The 24,400-nt window shown below is 43.7% G+C and overlaps 1 protein-coding gene across 1 annotated transcript in view; it reads right to left on the bottom strand.

The window, feature by feature from the left end:
• LOC147446767 (uncharacterized) overlaps positions 1–21,092 on the bottom strand; it is a 36,201-nt gene extending 15,109 nt beyond the window's left edge. The window contains 9 exon segments of the mRNA XM_086525945.1: positions 5,810–5,913; positions 6,013–6,667; positions 6,752–7,054; positions 7,056–7,080; positions 7,082–7,306; positions 7,400–7,553; positions 10,583–10,670; positions 20,833–20,955; positions 21,074–21,092. Coding sequence (XP_086382071.1) covers positions 6,629–6,667; positions 6,752–7,054; positions 7,056–7,080; positions 7,082–7,306; positions 7,400–7,479 — 672 coding nt within the window. The 5' untranslated portion in view covers positions 7,480–7,553; positions 10,583–10,670; positions 20,833–20,955; positions 21,074–21,092 and the 3' untranslated portion in view covers positions 5,810–5,913; positions 6,013–6,628.
• Between the last annotated feature and the right edge of the window lie 3,308 nt (positions 21,093–24,400).

Below are 24,400 nucleotides of genomic sequence, written 5' to 3'. Positions count from 1 at the left end.
GGTTGCACGCAGTACGATCATAAGCATTCCCATTAGAATCCATCAAAATTCTTCAGGACAATTTTCCACTGCATTTAGCCTATTTTCCCTATTTTTGACATTTTTCACTTATTATTTTTAAGTGACTTTTGTTGGAAAGTAGGTAGCGCAAATTGAGTAAGTTTGTATATAAGCAAACCTAGACTAGCACTATTTTCGCAGAAGAGGCAGCAAAAGCACATGCTCAACAGGCACCTTCTCAGCAGAACCCCCCAAGAGACCTAGCGTTTTTGCTCCACAGCAACAACTAGCGTTTTGGATCATATCAGCCCTGGCGTATTGGTGCACAGCAGATCAGCCCCAGCGCCATCGCTACACAATAGATCAGCCTAGCGTTTTTGCATTTACAGAACCATGACGACAGAAGGACCAATTTCAGCCCTAGCGTTTTTTTTTTGCAGAACCTCAACCTAGCGTTTTTGAGAACCATCAGCCTGGCATTTCCCATCAAGATATCATTGCCACACATCCCCCATCAGCTAGCGTTTTTGAAGATCCCTTCTCTAGCGTTTTTGGAAATCTAGCAACCTAGCATTTTTGACAGACATTAGCCTAGCGTTTTCATCAAGTATGACCTCAACATGCAACGTTTTTCAGCCATGAAGAACCTGCAAGTTCAGCCCCTAAAGAGTAGCAGATTCAGCCCGGAAGAAACCTCGGTTTTAAGCCCTTAAGAACTATGTTCATGGTTTTGTGTTGGAAATGGTTTCAGGAATTTTCAGCCATGGAGATTCTTAAAGAAGACAGAAGCACGACTCTAGACGAAGTTGAAGCATCGAAGGAGCCACAGGAGACTTTGTGTCGCTTTCGGCACGGCCCAAAGAAGCAATCCTTGCAGACCTTTATGAAGTTCAAGTAACGCACGACCCACACATCAGAGTGGGCCGACGAAGAGTCCCTTCCAGGATTCCGGATGCTATTGGCGATCTCCCTCGATGCCATAGAGTTCGGTACCAGTACCTCACTTTGAAAAGAAGGGGATTCACGTGACACATCCAACCCTATGTGTCCGTGGACAAGCTACAGCATATTCAAGGTTCAGTCAGTCTAGATTCGAAGTGATCTGGCACTTTTGTGAGTCTATTCGTAGACCGTGCATGCCCAGTCACTTAGTGTAGATGCATATCCTCTGGTTGCACACAGTACGATCATAAGCATTCCCATTAGAATCCATCAAAATTCTTCAGGACAATTTTCCACTGCATTTAGCCTATTTTCCCTATTTTTGACATTTTTCACTTATTATTTTTAAGTGACTTTTGTTGGAAAGTAGGTAGCGCAAATTGAGTAAGTTTGTATATAAGCAAACCTAGACTAGCACTATTTTCGCAGAAGAGGCAGCAAAAGCACATGCTCAACAGGCACCTTCTCAGCAGAACCCCCCAAGAGACCTAGCGTTTTTGCTCCACAGCAACAACTAGCGTTTTGGATCATATCAGCCCTGGCGTATTGGTGCACAGCAGATCAGCCCCAGCGCCATCGCTACACAATAGATCAGCCTAGCGTTTTTGCATTTACAGAACCATGACGACAGAAGGACCAATTTCAGCCCTAGCGTTTTTTTTTTGCAGAACCTCAACCTAGCGTTTTTGAGAACCATCAGCCTGGCATTTCCCATCAAGATATCATTGCCACACATCCCCCATCAGCTAGCGTTTTTAAAGATCCCTTCTCTAGCGTTTTTGGAAATCTAGCAACCTAGCATTTTTGACAGACATTAGCCTAGCGTTTTCATCAAGTATGACCTCAACATGCAGCGTTTTTCAGCCATGAAGAACCTGCAAGTTCAGCCCCTAAAGAGTAGCAGATTCAGCCCGGAAGAAACCTCGGTTTTAAGCCCTTAAGAACTATGTTCATGGTTTTGTGTTGGAAATGGTTTCAGGAATTTTCAGCCATGGAGATTCTTAAAGAAGACAGAAGCACGACTCTAGACGAAGTTGAAGCATCGAAGGAGCCACAGGAGACTTTGTGTCGCTTTCGGCACGGCCCAAAGAAGCAATCCTTGCAGACCTTTATGAAGTTCAAGTAACGCACGACCCACACATCAGAGTGGGCCGACGAAGAGTCCCTTCCAGGATTCCGGATGCTATTGGCGATCTCCCTCGATGCCATAGAGTTCGGTACCAGTACCTCACTTTGAAAAGAAGGGGATTCACGTGACACATCCAACCCTATGTGTCCGTGGACAAGCTACAGCATATTCCGGGTTCAGTCAGTCCAGTCAGTCTAGATTCGAAGTGATCTGACACTTTTGTGAGTCTATTCGTAGACCGTGCATGCCCAGTCACTTAGTGTAGATGCATATCCTCTGGTTGCACACAGTATGATCATAAGCATTTCCATTAGAATCCATCAAAATTCTTCAGGACAATTTTCCACTGCATTTAGCATATTTTCCCTATTTTTGACATTTTTCACTTATTATTTTTAAGTGACTTTTGTTGGAAAGTAGGTAGGGCAAATTGAGTAAGTTTGTATATAAGCAAACCTAGACTAGCACTATTTTCGCAGAAGAGGCAGCAAAAGCACATGCTCAACAGGCACCTTCTCAGCAAAACCCCCCAAGAGACCGAGCGTTTTTGCTCCACAGCAACAGCTAGCGTTTTGCATCAGATCAGCCCTGGCATGTGGGTGCACAGCAGATCAGCCCCGGCGCCATCGCTACACAACAGATCAGCCTAGCGTTTTTGCATTTACAGAACCATGACGACAGAAGGACCAATTTCAGCCCTAGCGTTTATTTTTTGCAGAACCTCAACCTAGCGTTTTTGAGAACCATCAGCCTGGCATTTCCCATCAAGATATCATTGCCACACATCCCCCATCAGCTAGCGTTTTTTAAGATCCCTTCTCTAGCGTTTTTGGAAATCTAGCAACCTAGCATTTTTGACAGACATTAGCCTAGCGTTTTCATCAAGTATGACCTCAACATGCAGCGTTTTTCAGCTATGAAGAACCTGCAAGTTCAGCCCCTAAAGAGTAGCAGATTCAGCCCGGAAGAAACCTCGGTTTTCAACCCTTAAGAACTATGTTCATGGTTTTGTGTTGGAAATGGTTTCAGGAGTTTTCAGCCATGGAGATTCTTAAAGAAGACAGAAGCACGACTCTAGACGAAGTTGAAGCATCGAAGGAGCCACAGGAGACTTTGTGTCGCTTTCGGCACGGCCCAAAGAAGCAATCCTTGCAGGCCTTTATGAAGTTCAAGTAACGCACGACCCACACATCAGAGTGGGCCGACGAAGAGTCCCTTCCAGGATTCCGGATGCTATTGGTGATCTCCCTCGATGCCATAGAGTTCGGTACTCACTTTGAAAAGAAGGGGATGTCACGTGACACATCCAACCCTATGTCTCCGTGGACAAGCTACAACATATTCAGGGTTCAATCAGTCGAGTCAGTCTAGATTCGAAGTGATCTGGCACTTTTGTGAGTCTATTCGTAGACCGTGCATGCCCAGTCACTTAGTGTAGATGCATATCCTCTGGTTGCACACAGTACGATCATAAGCATTCCCATTAGAATCCATCAAAATTCTTCAGGACAATTTTCCACTGCATTTAGCCTATTTTCCCTATTTTTGACATTTTTCACTTATTATTTTTAAGTGACTTTTGTTGGAAAGTAGGTAGGGCAAATTGAGTAAGTTTGTATATAAGCAAACCTAGACTAGCACTATTTGGCAGAAGAGGTAGCAAGAGCACATGCTCAACAGGCACCTTTTCAACAGAACCCCCCAAGAGACCTAGCGTTTTTGCTCCACAGCAACACCTAGCATTTTGGATCAGATCAGCCCTGGCGTGTTGGTGCACAACAGATCAGCCCCGACGCCATTGCTACACAGCAAATCAGCCTAGCGTTTTTGCATTTGCAGAACCACGACGACAAAAGGACCAATTTCAGCCCTAGTGTTTATTTTTTGCAGAACCTCAACCTAGCGTTTTTGAGAACCATCAGCCTGGCATTTCCCATCAAGATATCATTGCCACACATCCCCCATCAGCTAGCGTTTTTTAAGATCCCTTCTCTAGCGTTTTTGGAAATCTAGCAACCTAGCATTTTTGACAGACATTAGCCTAGCGTTTTCATCAAGTATGACCTCAACATGCAGCGTTTTTCAGCTATGAAGAACCTGCAAGTTCAGCCCCTAAAGAGTAGCAGATTCAGCCCGGAAGAAACCTCGGTTTTCAGCCCTTAAGAACTATGTTCATGGTTTTGTGTTGGAAATGGTTTCAGGAGTTTTCAGCCATGGAGATTCTTAAAGAAGACAGAAGCACGACTCTAGACGAAGTTGAAGCATCGAAGGAGCCACAGGAGACTTTGTGTCGCTTTCGGCACGGCCCAAAGAAGCAATCCTTGTAGGCCTTTATGAAGTTCAAGTAACGCACGACCCACACATCAGAGTGGGCCGACGAAGAGTCCCTTCCAGGATTCCGGATGCTATTGGTGATCTCCCTCGATGCCATAGAGTTCGGTACTCACTTTGAAAAGAAGGGGATGTCACGTGACACATCCAACCCTATGTCTCCGTGGACAAGCTACAACATATTCAGGGTTCAGTTAGTCCAGTCAGTCTAGATTCGAAGTGATCTGGCACTTTTGTGAGTCTATTCGTAGACTGTGCATGCCCAGTCACTTAGTGTAGATGCATATCCTCTGGTTGCACACAGTACGATCATAAGCATTCCCATTAGAATCCATCAAAATTCTTAAGGAGAATTTTCCAGTGCATTTAGCCTATTTTCCCTATTTTTGACATTTTTCACTTATTATTTTTAAGTGACTTTTGTTGGAAAGTAGGTAGCGCAAATTGAGTAAGTTTGTATATAAGCAAACCTAGACTAGCACTATTTGGCAGAAGAGGTAGCAAGAGCACATGCTCAACAGGCACCTTTTCAACAGAACCCCCCAAGAGACCTAGCGTTTTTGCTCCACAGCAACACCTAGCATTTTGGATCAGATCAGCCCTGGCGTGTTGGTGCACAACAGATCAGCCCCGACGCCATTGCTACACAGCAAATCAGCCTAGCGTTTTTGCATTTGCAGAACCACGACGACAAAAGGACCAATTTCAGCCCTAGCATTCTTGTTTTGCAGAACCTCAGCCTAGCGTTTTTGACAACCATCAGCCTGGCGTTTCCCATCAAGAGATCATCGCCACACATCCCCCATCAGCTAGCATTTCTGAAGATCCGTTCTCTAGCATTTTTGGAAACCCAGCAACCTAGCGTTTTTTACAGACATCAGCCTAGTGTTTTCATCAGGTATGACCTCAACATGCAGCGTTTTTCAGCCATGAAGAACTTGCAAGTTCAGCCCCTAAAGAGTAGCAGATTTAGCCTGGAAGAAACCTCAGTTTTCAGCCCTTAAGAACCTCAATTTTCAACCCTAAACCTGCAGATTTTCAGCTTTTTTCCCTATCACACTATTGCTCGACAACGTATCGATGGCTCATTCTGCATGATGCATAAATTACAAGCCAAATGGGCGACAAAGCTGGATAAACTACAAGCCAAGAATGGAGCTCCGTCCTCAGCCGACCGTCCTCAGCCGAGCCCTGCCTTTGCTGGAAGGCAAAGACTTATCATGCATTTAGAGTGGCTCCAGAAAGGTTAGAAGATCTCTAACATATAAAGAATGTCAAATGATGCTTTGTTTCGAATCAAAAAGTATATTTCAACATATAATGCCAACACTGTGTCAAAATGATCGCAAGATTTCATACGTCCGTTGCGCATGGTTTATTTTCAGGAGCCGGGACTTGAGCTTGTACCTTGACTTGAGTTCTGCTAGCATTTGGTGGTGGTAATAGTGGAGGGGATGGAGGCGAATCACCAAACGTAACATTCAAGCCCGAGCAACCCGCTCCTGCAGCACCTGTGAAAAGAAGCTATCATCAGCTCTCTGGCCTTGCTTGAAGTGCCAATCATGAATTGCAATAGAGATGGCTATGAGGTATATGTGATGAGCACATACACTACAGAATGCAGTAGCCATTAGCCGAATTGAAAATGGTTTGTCGACCCAGCATTGCACTGCACTCATACAGAAGACTCGAGTTGCTGGAGGTGACACACTCCCCATTTCCACAAATAGGGAGAGTGCAAACTGCAACACATGAAAAAAGGTGGCAGGGTTTTGAAAGCAAAGCAATCATCCTAAAACGTTTTTAGCCGTTTGTCTGTCGACCATCAAGCAAGATCAGTAAAAGCGTGGTGCAATAGGTAGCTTATAAGCTTAATGATTAGCTGGTCTACATGCACATCCAGATAGCACATGCATTCTGAACTTCATACACAAAAACCCACCTATACCTAAAACAGATCAAGTTTTCAAGAACAATTATATATGAACTTCCTAGCAATAAAAGCATGGAGCCAAGTCGAATCGTAGTGACATACTGGCTAAACATAAATAAAACCCGTTAGTTTAGAATATCCCTAGCCAGTGGGAATTAGTTACAAGCGGAAGACTCCATGGGACCCAAGACGGAACCCATGATGTAGACCAATTGAGGTAGAACCACCAAGCAAAAAATACATCATATTGGTTGTTGTTGAGAGAATCGAGAACCCTAGCTTCACGAACAAAACTATCCCTGCTGTGAATTAAGATCTTCATCTCTCGCCACCTTGAAAAAGAAACAAGATTGCAAGGTTAATTGGAAAATCAAAGTATGAGCCAAGAAAGGAAAAATATGCACATTGAAAGTTACCTCGATAGAAGAGCTTGGAAGCACACTAACAATCAACTTCCAATCTAGCCATAAAGCATTCGCATGGTGATCATGAGCCCAAAAGAGAAGGACTTTCCTGTTATCATCGTCGACTTCTACGACAAAAGCTTCTCTCATCTCAGAATCTGTATAGGATGCGAGTATAAGATCCCCCGGCTCTGGCCATGGTGGAACGCAACCTGGCTGCCCTGGACACACCAACCTACTACGAGCTTTGTGTCCACTCAAGTCATACATGATATCCATTTCATTAATGGTAGATCTTAACCAAAAGAACTTATTGCTTTATACAATCAAATGGCCTTATTGTCAGTGGGGTTAGCCTTCTCACTTCTATGTATTAAAGGCATCCCTGTCACCTCATCCATGTTAAAATCTCTTTGCAACAAAGCCTCTACATTCATAAATAATTGAATTTCCCCTTCTTGTTCATGAAGAAATAACTTCTTCAAATGGCCTCTCCGTATGATCTCTTCCGATCTATTTGGTTGAGATAGCTGATCCTCAAAAACCACATAATCACCTACCGCATACCTACATACATGCCAATAAAGCCTTTGAGCATAACACACCACCAAAACGGATTGCAATTGTCTCTAGAGTACCATACAATCACCTATTGCATACCTGCATTCGTGCAAAAAAGCCTTTGAACATAGCACACCACCACAATGGATTGTCTCTGAAGTGTTTGAAAATGGATGCATCCAATTATAGATGGCCAACAACGACTCCTCCTCAAATCCGTTGAGTGTAAAAAACTTTTTCTTGTTGCCGCCAACTACAATACCCTTTTTGTCTATTAGATGTTTGCAAATGCCTGGGAGGAGTCTACGACATGCATTCCACGCATCTTGTGCTTTTCTCTCAGATGAAGCTCGCATAATACATCTACTATGCCAATCTTCACATTTCTTTGGATGATCTCCATCTTCATTACCCTCTGGAAGAACCAGAAACGAATGTACATACATCTCATCTCTCTCAAAACACCTTGTTTCACTGTTCTCCGTACTCGCTTGTTTCCATACCCTTGTAAACAAGTGGCGACTATGAAACTTGGTGTACGATACCTCATTTGCCTTGTTGTTGGTATGTATATACTCAAGAAGCCAGAAATGCTCCTCTCAAATGAAAAACACCAAAAGCAATCGTGAGACCCATGTCTCAAGATGTCATCAAGGAGTTCACCATTTCCTATAAAAAGACATAAACTACAAAATATTTACTAATTGTGTTAATCCAAAACTATAAACCATGATAAAATATCGAGAAGTACGAACGAACCTGCGACATGCTCTAAAGGAGAACTGTTTGGTCCCTCCCATTCCTCCGATAAGATGCGCCATGAAAGAAAGAGAGAACGACAAACTTCAATGTCATCCTTGGTCCAACCTTTTCTTCTTGTGCACTCAAAAAACATGTGTGAATATCAACCAACCAACTTTCCAATGACCACATCCTCTTTTGAAATGCCACAAACCACATTTAGAATATGAGGTAAGCACCACTGGATGAACTTCTAGCATTCTTCGGCTTTGAACATCTTGTAATGGCGAGAAGGATTGCGTGGCCATCTTCCACTATTCACAATAGCCTTGGGAATCGCTTTCTCTACTTCTTTCACAACCTTATCAATCTCCTTCTTCATAGATGTGGAGGCTTGAGACATCAATTTCTTTATGAACTTTTGAAATAAGTTCAAAGACAAGACATGCATTGCATCATAAACCAAGTCCTTGGAAATATCAAACCCATACAAATGAAAAAGTCTCCACAATTTAGATTCGCCCAAAAGTCCTCCATCTCTGAGGATTTCCTCCTTTCTCTCCTTTGTCATGCATCTTTTGGATTGTCGGATGCTATTCCACATATCCTCAACTCGCCGTTTTTTTGGCGGATATCTACCTTGATATCGATTTGCATCATAGACATAGCGATCATCGAGAAAAATTGCTTTGGGAATATCTCGTCTACAAAAGCTCATTCCTCCATCTTTAACCTGTCCTAACTTGCATTGTGCAGGGTGGTCTCCTGCGCATAACATAAGCATACTCCTCAATTTCACTCTTCCACCTTGTATTTTGTCGTTGATGTCATTCGCAAGATAAGCATAATTCACATCAAAACCCTCCAAAAAAGATCGTTCTAGATCAAGAAATAAGGGATGCAAGAAAGAGCCAAGGATGTCATTGTGCTTTCTCTCCAAGTCTTTATGTGAGAGAGGTAAAAATAATACAGGTAAAGATCCCACAATTGATCTTTTACCTCCATTGAGCACCACTATCTCAACCACAGCACTGTCTTTCACCGTTGTTGAGGCGGCTTGAAAACCGTCCCAATGTAGCATTAGAGCGGAATTGCGTGGATCTCCCTTTGTTTCAAAAAAAAAAAAAAATTACATTGAGATAACCAATCTAGAGCATGCAATGAGCCAAAATATCAATATGCATGGCTAGAAAATATATACCAAAAATTATACCTGTATCATTCTTCGTTGTGAGCGAATTTCCTTGAAACACTTTGAGCATCTAAAGCGATACTCTTGGAGATCCTCTTTCCACCCCGACAATAGCTTGGGACTTCTTAAGTCCTGTGAAAAAGCTCTATAAGGATGTTTGCAACATTCATTGTTGCAAACCACCGGTGCCTCCCAATGCACATCTGGATTCCAAAAAATTTGATACATTCTTGTCTTTTCTCCATCCCAAAACTCATTAATATGTGAGGGGTAGTCATGAGTTTCTCTTCCAAGCCATTGTGCTCTCTGTCTCCACATGGCAAGGAAATCATGGCAAAAGGACTCACTTCCACATATCAATTGCAACTGATCTACAAAAGAGATATATTGAAACGATATCATTTCTTTCCTTGGCTTCCTACATTGGGGACACCTTGCACAACATGCGCTACAATCACGCTGCAAACTTGAAGAACTACCTTCCATACTGCATCTACATTTTAGAACAACACCCTCGTATGCATCCTCCATGCTAGGTTCAAACACTTGAGGACTATGTGGAGTGTCCTCAATGCCAACACAAAGCTTCCATTCTTGAGGGCTAACCATACCTTTCTCTTTGTACATATGTAACAATTGAGAAAAGTTGCATGGAATTTGCTTGTCACCTAGTCGCCCATTCCAATTGCTTGGCTTACAAACCAAGAGCGATGCCAAGCACTTCTTCTCAGAGGATGTGACCATCTTTTCCCCCAAAGTTGGATCTAAACCTTCGAAGAGAATTCTCAAGAGATCATCTTGAAATTTTACAGATGTCCGATGTTGATCACACAATGACTGGATTCGAATCACACAATATAAAAGACTTGAGTCCAATTCTTTGTCATTGTGATCCGTAAACGGTGTTGACTGAAATTAACAAAGTACAAAAATGAAAAAAAATTCTGGATTCAAGCAAGCAAGTACATCGTAATTATATTTGTGCTAGTATCAAAACGCTATTTCTTATATGATTGGCCATTCTGAGGCTTGACTATCGTGTATGCTTGAGCTTGAATGTACGTGGCAAGACATTAACATCGCCAAATGAGAGATGATAATGAAAAAATGCGACTTAGATTCAAGGGCTACTTCAAAACAGACATGTTGTCTACAAAAGCTTTGTTTATCAACAAGCGATAGATGTTGCCTCAAAGGACAATCACCAAGGATTTTCGAGGCCAACTCACACTAAGATCTATTACAAGCTTATCGAATAAATTCTACAACATCAATTTATAGTTCTAGAAAAGCTAGCATCAAACAAACATAACATTCAAAAAGGCAAAAACAACGACAAGATCTTGCACCTCTGAGCAATCCATGAGCCGTTTCTAGAAGCCTACCAGGAACCACAACAGATTTTTTTAGAAGCTTCAGACCAATCAATGTAGTTACCTGCCACAAAAGACGTCAAACTTTGAAACTACCAAATGAACCACTTCCATGTTACAATGCTCAAATCACCAATTAACTTTCGTAAACTTTGAAACAATTAAAAGAACCACTTCTAATTAAAAGACTATGACTTCTAATTACAATGTTGTAAGCCCCCTCTTGCAATGTTTTGATTGCAAGATATAGGGGTAGGGCGAGGAAGGTCTGGGCTGTTTTCATAGGATGCGAAGAGATGCCCCCTCTTGCAATGTTTTGATTGCAGGATATAGGGGTAGGGCGAGGAAGGTCTGGGCTGTTTCCATTAATTGCGAAGTGAGGACATCTCTCCATATGCAATTAACAAAGCTTGAATGTTGAAGGCATGTGGCACTACAAAATGTGATACTTGGCACTACCTGAAACCGGCCTGTTCAATCCAAAAAGGGCGGTAGACTTTACTTTAAACCTTGATTTAGCTTTCACCCATTATTAGTCGTCTATTTTACCTGTACTTTCAAGACACAACAAAGGGGAGAGGGATACAGGCTGCTAGATTGCACCTGTATGAGTGGACAGACACCAGATTGGCCCCTAACTTAGGCGCCCCTTTCGGTATTTCTTTATTGTTCCAAAGAGGGAATAAACGCTGTGGTTCCTACAAGCTGCCCCGCACAAACTCGGCTGAATTTCCACTGTTCCAGCCCGATTTCGGCAGCATAACTGTACTAGAACCCTTCACGGTCAGTATTCCCACGCATTGACTGACTTTCCCGACGCATACGGGCACTTTGCAAAACCTGGCGAGAATCTGCAGCACGCTGAATTCTCTGTTTTCAGCCCTGAAAATGCTCCAGATCGCCTGTACAGCGGTCCCCTTGCGTCCCCGAACCTCCTGGGGGTATTAGGGTCCGTTTAGGGCCAAAACCCTAAACCTGCAAAAATACACAGCAGGCTGTAATTCACTGTTTCGGGCTCCGTTTCGCGTGCCGGTCGCATCCCTAGCAAGTCCTCGAGCTCCCGCACCTGTAGGGCTACTTGCCCTTTGAATCGGACGAGATTTCTGGCGTGAAACCTCTCCGAATTCACCTGTACCTGCGGGGGGATTAGCCGCTAGCTAATCCAGTACCTGTGCAAGAGGCTCTTGCCTCGGCAATCGCGCATGAACCCACACAACTGTACATTGGTCAAATGAAGAGCCCACTAGAGGGGCATAACATACTGCCAAAGGGGAGAGAGAGGGCAGTGCGTAGCGTGCAGGGCATCACTCCTGGCACCGCACTGTGCATAAGAGGGAAAGCAAGCACTCCATAGCTCTTAACCTGTGACAGAGACTTGCAAAATGAGCCTCCCAACTATAAATCACGTTTTTGCCTTCTCTATAAGTAGTAAACTGGCCTCAAAGTGCCAAGTGTCACTCATTTGTGCATTTTCCCGCTTTAGACCCTCGGGTCTAAAAATATCTCACCTGCAGCCTCTGTTGACTTGGCCACAGAGTAACAAAATGATCCCCATGTCAAACTGCACGTAATGACGCGAAGACATTTTCAGGTCCCAAAATAGCAGTTCCCTAAATTTTAGGAGATGCTGCCATTATATCTTTCTAGGTCATCCGACCCTCTTTGTACACTGTGGCCACATCCAAAACTGAAATGTAGCCTCTGTAGCAAAGGATTCCACTTTGGCTAGTCAATGACCCCACTTGGCTAACCATAGTCCTTGTCCAACCTTAGTGCTCTCTTGCCCTCAGGCCTGGACTCCCTCTGGACAGTTCCACACTAGCTATGCAATGCAGGGCAGTTAGATTTCCCGAGGGGTGTTTCCAAAAAGTGAAAGTAAATAGATAATAAGAAAGAAATCAACAAAAAGGATAGATAGTAGTCACACGCTGGTGACATACCCCCCTCTTGAAATCTCAAACGTCCTCGTTTGCATCTATGTCGTACATGCTTACTGTCAACACTGATGTATTCAACACCTGTCGACACATATACGACACATACATGCTCATTGTCAACCCTGGTGTATTCAACACCTCGTCGACTCATGTATTGCCTGCGTGTGAACCCTGTCCCAATGACATAGTGGTAGCTGCACACTCTGCCATTGCTTTGAGTCACTAACTTTCCAATGACAAAATGGTAGCTGCACATTTTGCCACTGTCTTATAGTACACGTTGGATCCCGTAACACTTTCGAGCATACCCAAACCGACAGTTTAAGAATGCAGTTACACATGTACTCTTTAATAGAAGCAATCACTGTATCCTTGACAGACTGACAAGAAATACTCACTTCTATAGCACTAACCAAACTTTTGGACATTCCATAAGAGCAATTGCCAAACTGACAATCTGTACAGCTCTAACATTCATGTAACAGGTATTTCATTTGAGCTCACTTTAAATACCATGTACATCATTTGTTTCAGAAGCCATTGTCACACTGACAATCCATGTAGCTTTGAAACTCAAGGGGTCAAGGTAGGTTGCAAATCGAAGGCTTCCAGGTAAAGTGATAACACAGTTGGTGACTCTGCAAGTTCACCTTCTTCCATCCACTTAGCATCCATTGGTGGATAGTTTCTGAACTTTACCAAGTAACGCCTAGCAACCTTGCCTTTCACTTTCCTTTCTTTGTGTGCCAAAATCTGTTCAGGGACCAAGATCTCGTCAAGTTCCTCGACTTCCGGCTGATCTTCAGCTGGCATATCTTCTGGCACATCACCCACATAGGGTCTGAGAAGACTCACATGAAACGCATTGTGAATCTTCCAACTGTCAGGCAATTTCAGCCTATATGCAACATCACTGATTATGTCGCACACTTGAAAAGGCCCATAGTAACGCATGCTGAGCTTTGGAAACACTCTTTCCTTGCCCTTCATCTTCTTTAACCTTGCCTTTTCAAAGCGTAAAAGCACCCAATCACCAAGTGAATATACCACTTCACGACGGTGACGATCAGCTGCTTTCTTTTGCTTTGCCTGAGTCCTTTCTAAGGCCACTTTGACCTTCTTGTACATTTCATCCATGTCTTGAACATACTTATCTGCTTCAAATATCTTGTCCTTTGTATGCAGTATGGGAGGAACTTTCTTGCCACCTTCAACTATCTCAAAGGGTGCCTTGCCAGTTGATGAATGCACTGTATTATTGTATGCATACTCCACCAATGGCAAATACTGCTCCCACCTTCCTTTATGCTCTGACACATAGCACTTCAGCAGATCTAGGACAGTAGAATTTGCCTCTTCTGACTGCCCATCTGTTTGAGGATGAAATGACGAAGAGAATTTGAGCGTGGTGCCCATATTCTCAAACAAGCCTCTCCAGAACAAACTTGTCATGCGTGGATCACGGTCGCTAATAATCGACTGTGGCATGCCATGATACTTGAAAATATTGCTCATAAACAAGCGTGCCATCTGATCTGGCTTTATCTTCTTCCTGACAGGAATAAAATGAGCCTGTTTGCTGAATCTGCAAATAATGGTCCAAATACCATCATTTCCTGTCTGCGTTCTTGGAAGATCAAAGATAAAATCCATAGCAATACTTTCCCATGGTTTATCTGGAATAGGTAGTGGTTGCAATAACCCTGGTGCCTTTTGCCTGTCAAACTTGACCTTTTGGCATATTAGGCATTCTCGCACAAAGGCATCCACATCCCTTCTCAATGTAGGCCAATAGAAGAATGTCTCTACCGCTTTAACTGTAGCATCGATACCACGATGCCCTGCATACGGTGGGACATGACTCTCTTCCATAACTTTGCGTCGCAATGGCTTTGTGACACACAATCTGCCATGCATCATCATGAACCCGTCTTTAAGAAGATAGTGTTCATGACGTTGTCCATCCATTAGTTGCTCGAAGACCCTTGCAAAATCTTCATCATTTGCATACTGTTCTCTCATATCATCAAGTTCATGATGATAAGGAATCGACACAGCTGAAATTTGTGGCTTTCTTGACAAGGCATCAGCCACAACGTTCTTCTTGCCTTCCACATGCACAATCTGAAAATGGAACATGGACAAGATATTTGCCCATCGCATATGCTTTTCAGATAACTTTGTCTGTGTCAAGAAGTATCGCAAGGTCTGATGGTCCGTTTGGACAACGAAATCTGCACCTAGCAGGTAGTGTTTCCAACTTAAGAGCGCATGAATCACAGCCAGTAACTCTTTCTCATAGACCTGCATGGTCATCTCTGGCCCTTGCAAAATTCTGCTCTCATAGGCTACTACCCTGCCATCTTGCATTAGCACAGCACCAATGCTACTACCGCAGGCATCACACTGGACCACAAATGACTTCCTAAGATCTGGCAACACAATGACTGGATCCGAAGTCATCTTTTCCTTTAAGAGATTAAAAGCTGAAATCTCTTTTTGTGTCCATCTAAAGGTGACTGCCTTCTTTTGAAGAGCATGTAAAGGTGAAGCAATCTCAGCGAAATTTCGGATAAACCGTCTGTAATAGGAGCATAGTCCCAAAAAGCTTCGGACATCATGCACCGTCTTCAAATTTGGCCATGACTTGATCGCTTCAACTTTTGCAGGATCCATTCTGACACCATCCTTTGAGACAATGTGTCCCAGAAAGTGAATCTCTTCCAGAAAAAACTCACTTTTCTTTGCATTGATGAGCAACCTATGACTGCGTAGCTCTTTGAACACAATGGCCAAGTGATGCCTATGCTCCTCTTCATTCTTTGAGTAGACTATCATGTCATCAAAGAATGTACCAACAAACTGCTGGTGTGGACGGAAAATTCTGTCCATCATCCTATTAAACGTAGCAGGAGCATTTGTGAGACCAAAGGGCATCACTAAAAATTCGTAAAGGCCAAACGTCGTTCTAAAAGCAGTCTTGTGCACATCCTCTGATCTAATGCGGATCTGATGATACCCACTCTTTAGATCTATCCTGCTAAACATAGCTGCTCCTTCTAATTTGTCCATAATATCATCAATTCTAGGTATAGGGAACCTATTCTTGATGGTATTCTTGTTCAGTGCACGGTAGTCGATGCACATACGCCATGAGCCATCCTTTTTCTGCACCAACAACACTGGAGAACAGAATGGAGATGAACTGGGCTGAATCAGCCCCTTTTCTAACAACTCCTGTACTTGGCCCATTATCTCTTTCTGCTGAGCCGCACTAACCCTGTACGGAGGCTTAGTTGGTGGGCTACAGCCTAGCACCAAATCTATCGCATGGTCCTCGGGTCTCTCTGGCGGTAATTGAGACGGTAATGAATCGGAAAAACAGTCACTATACTGTTGTAAAAACATTGACCTTTCTTTATCTAGCACAGATAAATTTGATTCATCACAATCTGACACTTCACGTGCAAAAACCAAGTACGCAGAAAGATGCTTTTTCATTACAGAAGTAATAGCAGAAGCTGATACAGTAGGAATAGACTCCCCTTTAAGCTTTACATCCAGAATGTGAGTCTTTCCCCTGCTCTGTACAGTGATCTTTTTGTTGTAGGCATCCATGATTCCCTGTACACGAAACAACCAAGGAATACCTAACAACACATCACATCCGTCCAGTGGCATGATGTAAAATTCTTCAGCATCTACATAGGACTGGATATGTAGACGCAACTTTCCAATGATGGGTGTCACAGCCTCTGTATGGCCAGGACATGCCAAACCTGCCTCTGCTGTATACCCCATCTCTTCAGGTCTGATTCCCAACTTTGAAGCCAATTCTGGGGAAATAAAGTTGGCTTTGGCACCTGGATCAAAGAAGATAAGCACTGTTTGATCCCTAACCTTTCCCCATGCTCTGCAAAGCTCACTTGCATCTGAATTTGGCTTGTCGCCCACCATATCTGGCACTAGACCAGCCATGGGCTTCTTTCCCTTCCTGTCCTCCTTGTCTTCAGAATCAGCTGGCCTTTTCTTTGTAGGACAGTTGTAAGCAATGTGGCCAGGCTGCTCACATATAAAGCATTTGTTCTCTGTCCTCAGGACCTTCTTTTGCTCTTCTGACTTGCGAGGAAAACGTCTTTTCCATTTCTTTGCTGGTCCTTTTTCTGATTCAGCCGTAGCTTTGTCTTTCCCTGCGTTGGCCGACTCCTGAGTCCCTTTAGGAGCCTCATTGGGAACGTGCTTCTTGGCTGAATTTTTCTTGCCTGATCCTGCCTTGACGCCAGTGTTAAATTCACAATCTTCTCCCTTGAGCAAACCATTGCCAGTGTTTGCTACCTCGATGAGCTGCGTCAAAGTAGTGACTTTTGTCTTCGTACAGTACTTTCTCAATCCTTTAGGTAGGCCACAACAGTATTTTTCAATCTGTTCTGTCAATGGCACAAACCTATAGGAAGTTACTGGAAGTAGAGCTTTCCAAAACTTCCGATTGTAATCATCCAGATTTCTGCAAGTGGCAGCATTAAGCTGGTGCCATTCTGTCATGACATCTGCTTCGAAATCATCAGATAACCATGCTGCTGCAAAAATCTGCTTGAAGTAAATCCATGTGGACGGAGCTTGCCCTTGAAGCAATAAAGTTGTCCACCATTGTCCCGCATTCCCTGTCAAGAAAGTGGCTGCCTTGCGGACCTTTGAAGCCTCTGTAAAGTTTCCCCCTGCATAGGCCTTATCAAACTGCTGGAGGAATGAAAGAGCCTTCTTCCTGTCATCAAACCCTGTAAAGGTCGTGAATGACACACCTTTGCCACCTTCTTTGTACGGAGTTGGCCTCTCCAGCGGCGTTAAATTGTCATATGGAAGTGACTGAAACATGGGAACACTATTAAGGTTCATCTGTGTTCCTTGGCCGCTATTAACTTGACCTGGAAATGCCATATTTGGCTGCTGATTTGTAATTCCAGCCATGCCAAAATTTGCTTGTGGCATCCCAAATTGTCCCTGAGTGCTTTGAAACCCTGGTTGCATACCCATGACACTGTACATGGGGTTAGGCATCATCGTTTGAGCACCCGCAAACACTGTTCCTGGCGTATAAAACTGATTTCCAGGTGCATGACCAGCCATGCTCTGGAATACGGATCCACCTCCAAAATAGCCAGGGTGTACTGAAGGTGGTGGGAAGACTTGTTGCATAGCCTGTAAGTTGCTTCCCTGCCCATTAGAACCAGCTATAGGCTGTTGAAAGGTGGCGGGCTGAATTGGTACAGCTTGAAAAACTGGCATCTCAGCCACCTGTTCTTGCACCTTAGGCATACGTTGTGGAGACTGCATGTTCTCCGTCAAGTGTACAGGTGTTTCCATTGACTGTGCGGTATGAATCACCTGTGTTCGAGCCTTAACAGGCTTTTGAATATGATCCAGTGACCCAACTTGCTGAGACGGAACCGGAGGTTGCAGAAAGGCTAAAAACCTCGGATTCTGCATTACTTGTGTGAACATAGCCACAGCAGTAACCAACTGGGTCCTGAATATATCATCATCAGTCTGTGGTGGTCTTGAGGACTCACCCACTTCATGTGTCTGTTGACCCTGTGAAGAGGAAACCTCTTCAGTCACATCATCTGGTCTGTCAGCCATAATTACAATTCCCTGTGTCTCGTCTATGATCCCCTGTGTCTTCAAGCCCAAAACTGCCCAAGGCTCACTTCTATGGGAAAAAGTGATTTAATCCCGTCGATGGAACCATGAAACCGGCCTGTTCAATCCAAAAAGGGCGGTAGACTTTACTTTAAACCTTGATTTAGCTTTCACCCATTATTAGTCGTCTATTTTACCTGTACTTTCAAGACACAACAAAGGGGAGAGGGATACAGGCTGCTAGATTGCACCTGTATGAGTGGACAGACACCAGATTGGCCCCTAACTTAGGCGCCCCTTTCGGTATTTCTTTATTGTTCAAAAGAGGGAATAAACGCTGTGGTTCCTACAAGCTGCCCCGCACAAACTCGGCTGAATTTCCACTGTTCCAGCCCGATTTCGGCAGCATAACTGTACTAGAACCATTCACGGTCAGTATTCCCACGCATTGACTGACTTTCCCGACGCATACGGGCACTTTGCAAAACCTGGCGAGAATCTGCAGCACGCTGAATTCTCTGTTTTCAGCCCTGAAAATGCTCCAGATCGCCTGTACAGCGGTCCCCTTGCGTCCCCGAACCTCCTGGGGGTATTAGGGTCCGTTTAGGGCCAAAACCCTAAACCTGCAAAAATACACAGCAGGCTGTAATTCACTGTTTCGGGCTCCGTTTCGCGTGCCGGTCGCATCCCTAGCAAGTCCTCGAGCTCCCGCACCTGTAGGGCTACTTGCCCTTTGAATCGGACGAGATTTCTGGCGTGAAACCTCTCCGAATTCACCTGTACCTGCGGGGGGATTAGCCGCTAGCTAATCCAGTACCTGTGCAAGAGGCTCTTGCCTCGGCAATCGCGCATGAACCCACACAACTGTACATTGGTCAAATGAAGAGCCCACTAGAGGGGCATAACATACTGCCAAAGGGGAGAGAGAGGGCAGTGCGTAGCGTGCAGGGCATCACTCCTGGCACCGCACTGTGCATAAGAGGGAAAGCAAGCACTCCATAGCTCTTAACCTGTGACAGAGACTTGCAAAATGAGCCTCCCAACTATAAATCACGTTTTTGCCTTCTCTATAAGTAGTAAACTGGCCTCAAAGTGCCAAGTGTCACTCATTTGTGCATTTTCCCGCTTTAGACCCTCGGGTCTAAAAATATCTCACCTGCAGCCTCTGTTGACTTGGCCACAGAGTAACAAAATGATCCCCATGTCAAACTGCACGTAATGACGCGAAGACATTTTCAGGTCCCAAAATAGCAGTTCCCTAAATTTTAGGAGATGCTGCCATTATATCTTTCTAGGTCATCCGACCCTCTTTGTACACTGTGGCCACATCCAAAACTGAAATGTAGCCTCTGTAGCAAAGGATTCCACTTTGGCTAGTCAATGACCCCACTTGGCTAACCATAGTCCTTGTCCAACCTTAGTGCTCTCTTGCCCTCAGGCCTGGACTCCCTCTGGACAGTTCCACACTAGCTATGCAATGCAGGGCAGTTAGATTTCCCGAGGGGTGTTTCCAAAAAGTGAAAGTAAATAGATAATAAGAAAGAAATCAACAAAAAGGATAGATAGTAGTCACACGCTGGTGACACTACCTTGCTCACAATGTATGCCAACTGTGGTCTACTTCAGAAAGCACAGAAGTGCTTCATAGCTTCTTCTCTGTCATGTTGTCTCTTGGAGTGCACCGATTTCCAGATATGCCTAGCAAAGGCAGGGCCAAGAAGCTTTGGGCTGTTTTCAGCAGATGCGAACCGGGGGCATCTCTCTAGTTGCAATCACCTATGCTTGCATCTTGAAGGCGTGTGGCAATAGTGGTTGGCATGTATGCCAAGTATAATGCAGTTGAGAAAGCACGAAAAGAGCTTCAGAAGCTTCTTCTTCCGAATGTCGACTCTTGAATGCACTAATTGTGGGATATGCCAAGTAGGGGCAGGGTGAGGAAGCTCTGGGCTATTTTCAGCGGACTGCATTGATTTCTAGATATGCCTAACAGGGGCAGGGACAGCAAGCTTTAGGCTGTTTTCAGCAGATGCAAATCGGGGGCATCTCTCTAGTTGCAATAACCTATGCTTGTATCTTGAGCGTGTGGCAATTGATCTGGGCTGTTCAATTAAGATGCGATATTGGTATTCCCTTTGTCGACATGTATGCCAGGAGTGGTGCACTTCAGAAAGCACGAAAAGTGCTTGAGGAGCTTTATGTCTGGGATGTCGACTCTTTGAGTGCACTAATTTCCAGTTTTAGGTTACAAGGGCAGGGCCTAGTCTCAGCCTACCTAGTGATCAAAACTTTACAAATCCAAACCAATGAGGGTTGGGATGATTTCTATTCAGGGGTTAACCATCAAGAGAGAAGGACCGATCATAGCCGATAGAAACCATGCCATCAATCGCCTTGTCTCCTCTCCTGCAACACAAGCTATTACTCCCCTTCTCTCTATTGACCTCCCTTTACCTCTCTTACGAGCTGCTCAAAAGCATGGCCACCAGTTATGGCGAGCTTGCCTCCAAAAAGGAAACCCTGGATCATAAGTGCCATTTAGGGGAAAAAACAAAGGGTTCGTTGGGGTATGATCTCCTGACCTTCCTATTAGGAAGCGAGTGCCTTAACACTAAATTGAGCTCAAACAGAAAATTGTGAAATTGAGAAACTTACCAAAATGTTCCCTCGAATTCTCGCACTGAAAGGTGCAAAAACGATTCCAAAAAAGCTTTGTGAAACCCCCTCAATGACGCAACTATGGCAAGCCAGAACCCAGGTGTGTTGTGTGAAGCCAGCCTTTGCCAAAAACGAGACAATCACATCCCAGCACTACACTATAAAAGACCAAAACATTATCAGGTAGAAACGGACATGAAGCACATCATGCAAAGTCCAGGATCGCAAAGGAACTCACGGGCCTGATCGTCCTTGGCAGGAGAAGGCTTTGAAGGTTAAACTAGGATGCTGCAGCACATGGACGCCCATAAGAGTGATATCCACTGCGCAGATCGTCAAGAGCTCGTGGTATCAATCAGCGTGCGCAGATGCAGATGCAAGTCTGCAGTAGACATCCTGTCGCCATGACCAATGCGTTAAACACAGAGCTGCTATTTACCTGTAAAACTTAAAATTGAGGTGGGAAATTGGAATACCTATAAAATCGTTTTGAGACTTAGTGTAAAACTTAAAATTGAGGTGGGAAATTGGAATACCTATAAAATCTAGAGAGACTTACTGTAAAGACCTTCTAATATAATCTAGCTCCAGACCCATTTATCTAATTCCACGTTTCCCACTTTTGACAAGCATTAGATAAGAATTCTAAACAAAACCAGAGCAGCCGGCCAACCAAAGAGAATCTTGCAGGGGCGAGTGCATACGTGTCTAGTGCTCTTTTTGGTCGACAAGTGGCTGGCTGGCCGCTGTAGCCCACGCCTCACCTCCTACGGCAATGTCTCCAGCCTCCTACCATCCAATCAAAAGTCTGCAACCCTCTTCCACTCGCTGGCCGAGCTGCTGCCGGAGAGGTTGTGCTCAATATCACCAGCCAGCAAGGGAAGATTCCCCAGCATCAACTGTTGGCTGCCGAGCTGCTATCTGGCTCGTTGTGCTAGAGCTAAGAGCTGCTATTTACCTGTAAAACTTAAAATTGAGGTGGGAAATTGGAATACCTATAAAATCGTTTTGAGACTTAGTGTAAAACTTAAAATTGAGGTGGGAAATTGGAATACCTATAAAAACTAGAGAGACTTAGTGTAAAGACCTTCTAATATAATCTAGCTCCAGACCCATTTATATAATTCCACGTTTCCCACTTTTGACAAGCATTAGATAAGAATTCTAAACTCCAAGAGCCTCCTCATTGCTCATTGTCATGGGATGAGCTGCAAAACCACCCTATACTCGTAGCTATGGTGGCAGCCGCTTGAACACATCGTTTCCCCCGACCCTTGCTCCGTCCTCATGGAGCTCGACTTGTTTAAGAACCTCTCGGAGGAGATCCTCATTCAACTTGATGATGACCACTCCTACAAGCACAAACCAGATTCGTGCTTCCACTACGGTCTCCAAGTGTAGTGCTCATGCTATCATAGCTACATTATGGTGCATGTGCCCCTTGTGGCATTTGAAGATCGGGCATTGGCCTCCTTTGGATATAGTATAGATTATCTAAAGGAAAACATATTAATATTCACGCTTTTTATACACATATACTTGAAGCGAACTCATAGCCTATGTCTCAGCAATATCTCAGCAAGCCATTTGTTAATAGCTGCAAGCCATTTGCTGAAGTATCATTCTCATCCCATAGCACATGGTAATGATCTTGCAGACTTGCTCCATGCCATAGGGTAAAAGAAGTAGACCCCCAAGGAAGCTAAATTCAAAATCATGAAAAAAACCCATAAAACGAGTGGCATGTAAATGTGTACACCATAAGCGAGATCCTTTTTATCAAAGACTAGGATAACAATATCTCAGCAAAAGCTTAAATATTTTTCATGAAATGAAGCTAAAAAAATGCTATTAAATATCCAAATCTACAAAGAGCTTAAGGTTTATATTAAAATTCTTGTCAGTCTCCTAAATCATGTCAATAAGCACATCATCACAAGAAATGTGAGCAAGTCACTGGGAAGAATTAAAAACCGGTCACCACAAGTAATCATGGGGGGTCCACCATGTAATCATGGCAGTGTACCACGTGAATTTAGCAAAAGAGGTTTTTTATTGAAGCATATGTTTTAGTATCAATCTGGAAAACTCTCTCAGCAGTAAAACCTGAATCGCCTCACATTCTCCTTAACCGCGGGTAGAGGATGAACCCTAAAGCCTGGCATGCGAGTGCTTCGAGACCCGGAGCTACCAGTTGTTGCACTTTCATCCAGGAAGTTCATCGCCTAACAAACCTCTTTATAGAGTTTCTCAAGCTCAACAAGAGGAGATTATGTGGCAAGTGCATGAGTTAGTTGAGAAGGGCATGGTTAGGCCTAGCTCATCTCCGTTTTGTTCTCCTGTGATACTAGTGCAAAAGAAAGACGGCACATATTGTATGTGTGTCGACTACAGAGCACTAAATAGGATCACTATCAAAAATAGTTTTCGCATTCCATGGGTAGAAGACCTATTTGATAAGCTACAAGGGTCCACCTACTTCAGTAGGATTGACCTAAGAAGTGGCTATCATCAAATAAGGATAGTTGATCAAGACATTGTAAAGACCGTATTTCGCACTATGTTTGGTCTTTACGAATACATTGTCATGCCTTTTGGCTTTACCAATGCACCAGCCACATTCAACCGCTTGATGGAGAAGCTATTCAGGCCTCACTGAACCTTTACTGGAGTGTTCTTTGATGATATCATCGTCTACTCTAATTCATTAGATGAACACAAGCAACACCTCTAGGTAATATTTCAAGTTCTAAGAGAGAATAAACTTTATGTTAATCGAAAGAAAAGTGAATTTTTCTTACAAGAGATTCAATATTTAGGTCACATTATCTCTCGAGATGGCATCCAAATGGAACCATCAAAGTTAGAGGTAAAAAAGGATGGCCTAAACCAAGGAATCTTCATGAATTAAGAAGCTTTATAGGTATGTGTGCATACTATAGACGCTTCATAGAAAAGTTCTCACTAATAGCAGGACTATTACATGACCTAACAAAGAAAAACGTTAGGTACACATGGTCCTTGCAATTCTACATGCCTTAGACTCATGAAAGCACTATTTATTGGGGACTCCTTTCATTCTGCGAACGGATCACCAAAGTCTTAAGTACTTCATGACGCAGACCAAGCTCTCCGACAAACAAATGAGGTGGGCAAATTTCCTTTCACAATTTCATTTTCATATTGCTCACATTGCTGGCAAGCATAATCAAGTAGCCGATGCACTCTCAAGATGTCTGAGAGTGAATGCGGTTTCCATGCGGTTTCAAAGGTAAGTTTAGGTCGGGTCCCCACCTCAAGCTCAACCCTAGCTTGCTTAAGGTCAAAAGACTTTTAACACTAACCATTAAAGGTCTTTAATGAAGCTAACCCTAAGGTCTTTTAAGCTCCATTAGTTAACCTTGCTCTTTGACAGACCATCTCTCATTCGGACCCCTTTACCATTGGACCCGTGTTGAGATAGATTCGTAAGCACATGTCTATATTCCAACCCTTATTCTCGTTTATTATCCCACATTAAATGATCAATTTAAAATGAGAAAATCATTTGGATTGGTTAGATATG

The sequence above is a fragment of the Adiantum capillus-veneris genome, chromosome 12, assembly GCF_014529385.1.
Source record: "Adiantum capillus-veneris isolate H3 chromosome 12, ASM1452938v2, whole genome shotgun sequence".
In the NCBI taxonomy this organism is placed as follows: Eukaryota; Viridiplantae; Streptophyta; class Polypodiopsida; order Polypodiales; family Pteridaceae; genus Adiantum; species Adiantum capillus-veneris.
The sequence above is the reverse complement of the archived record's forward strand: the minus strand, read 5'-3'. Positions and strand labels throughout refer to the sequence as shown.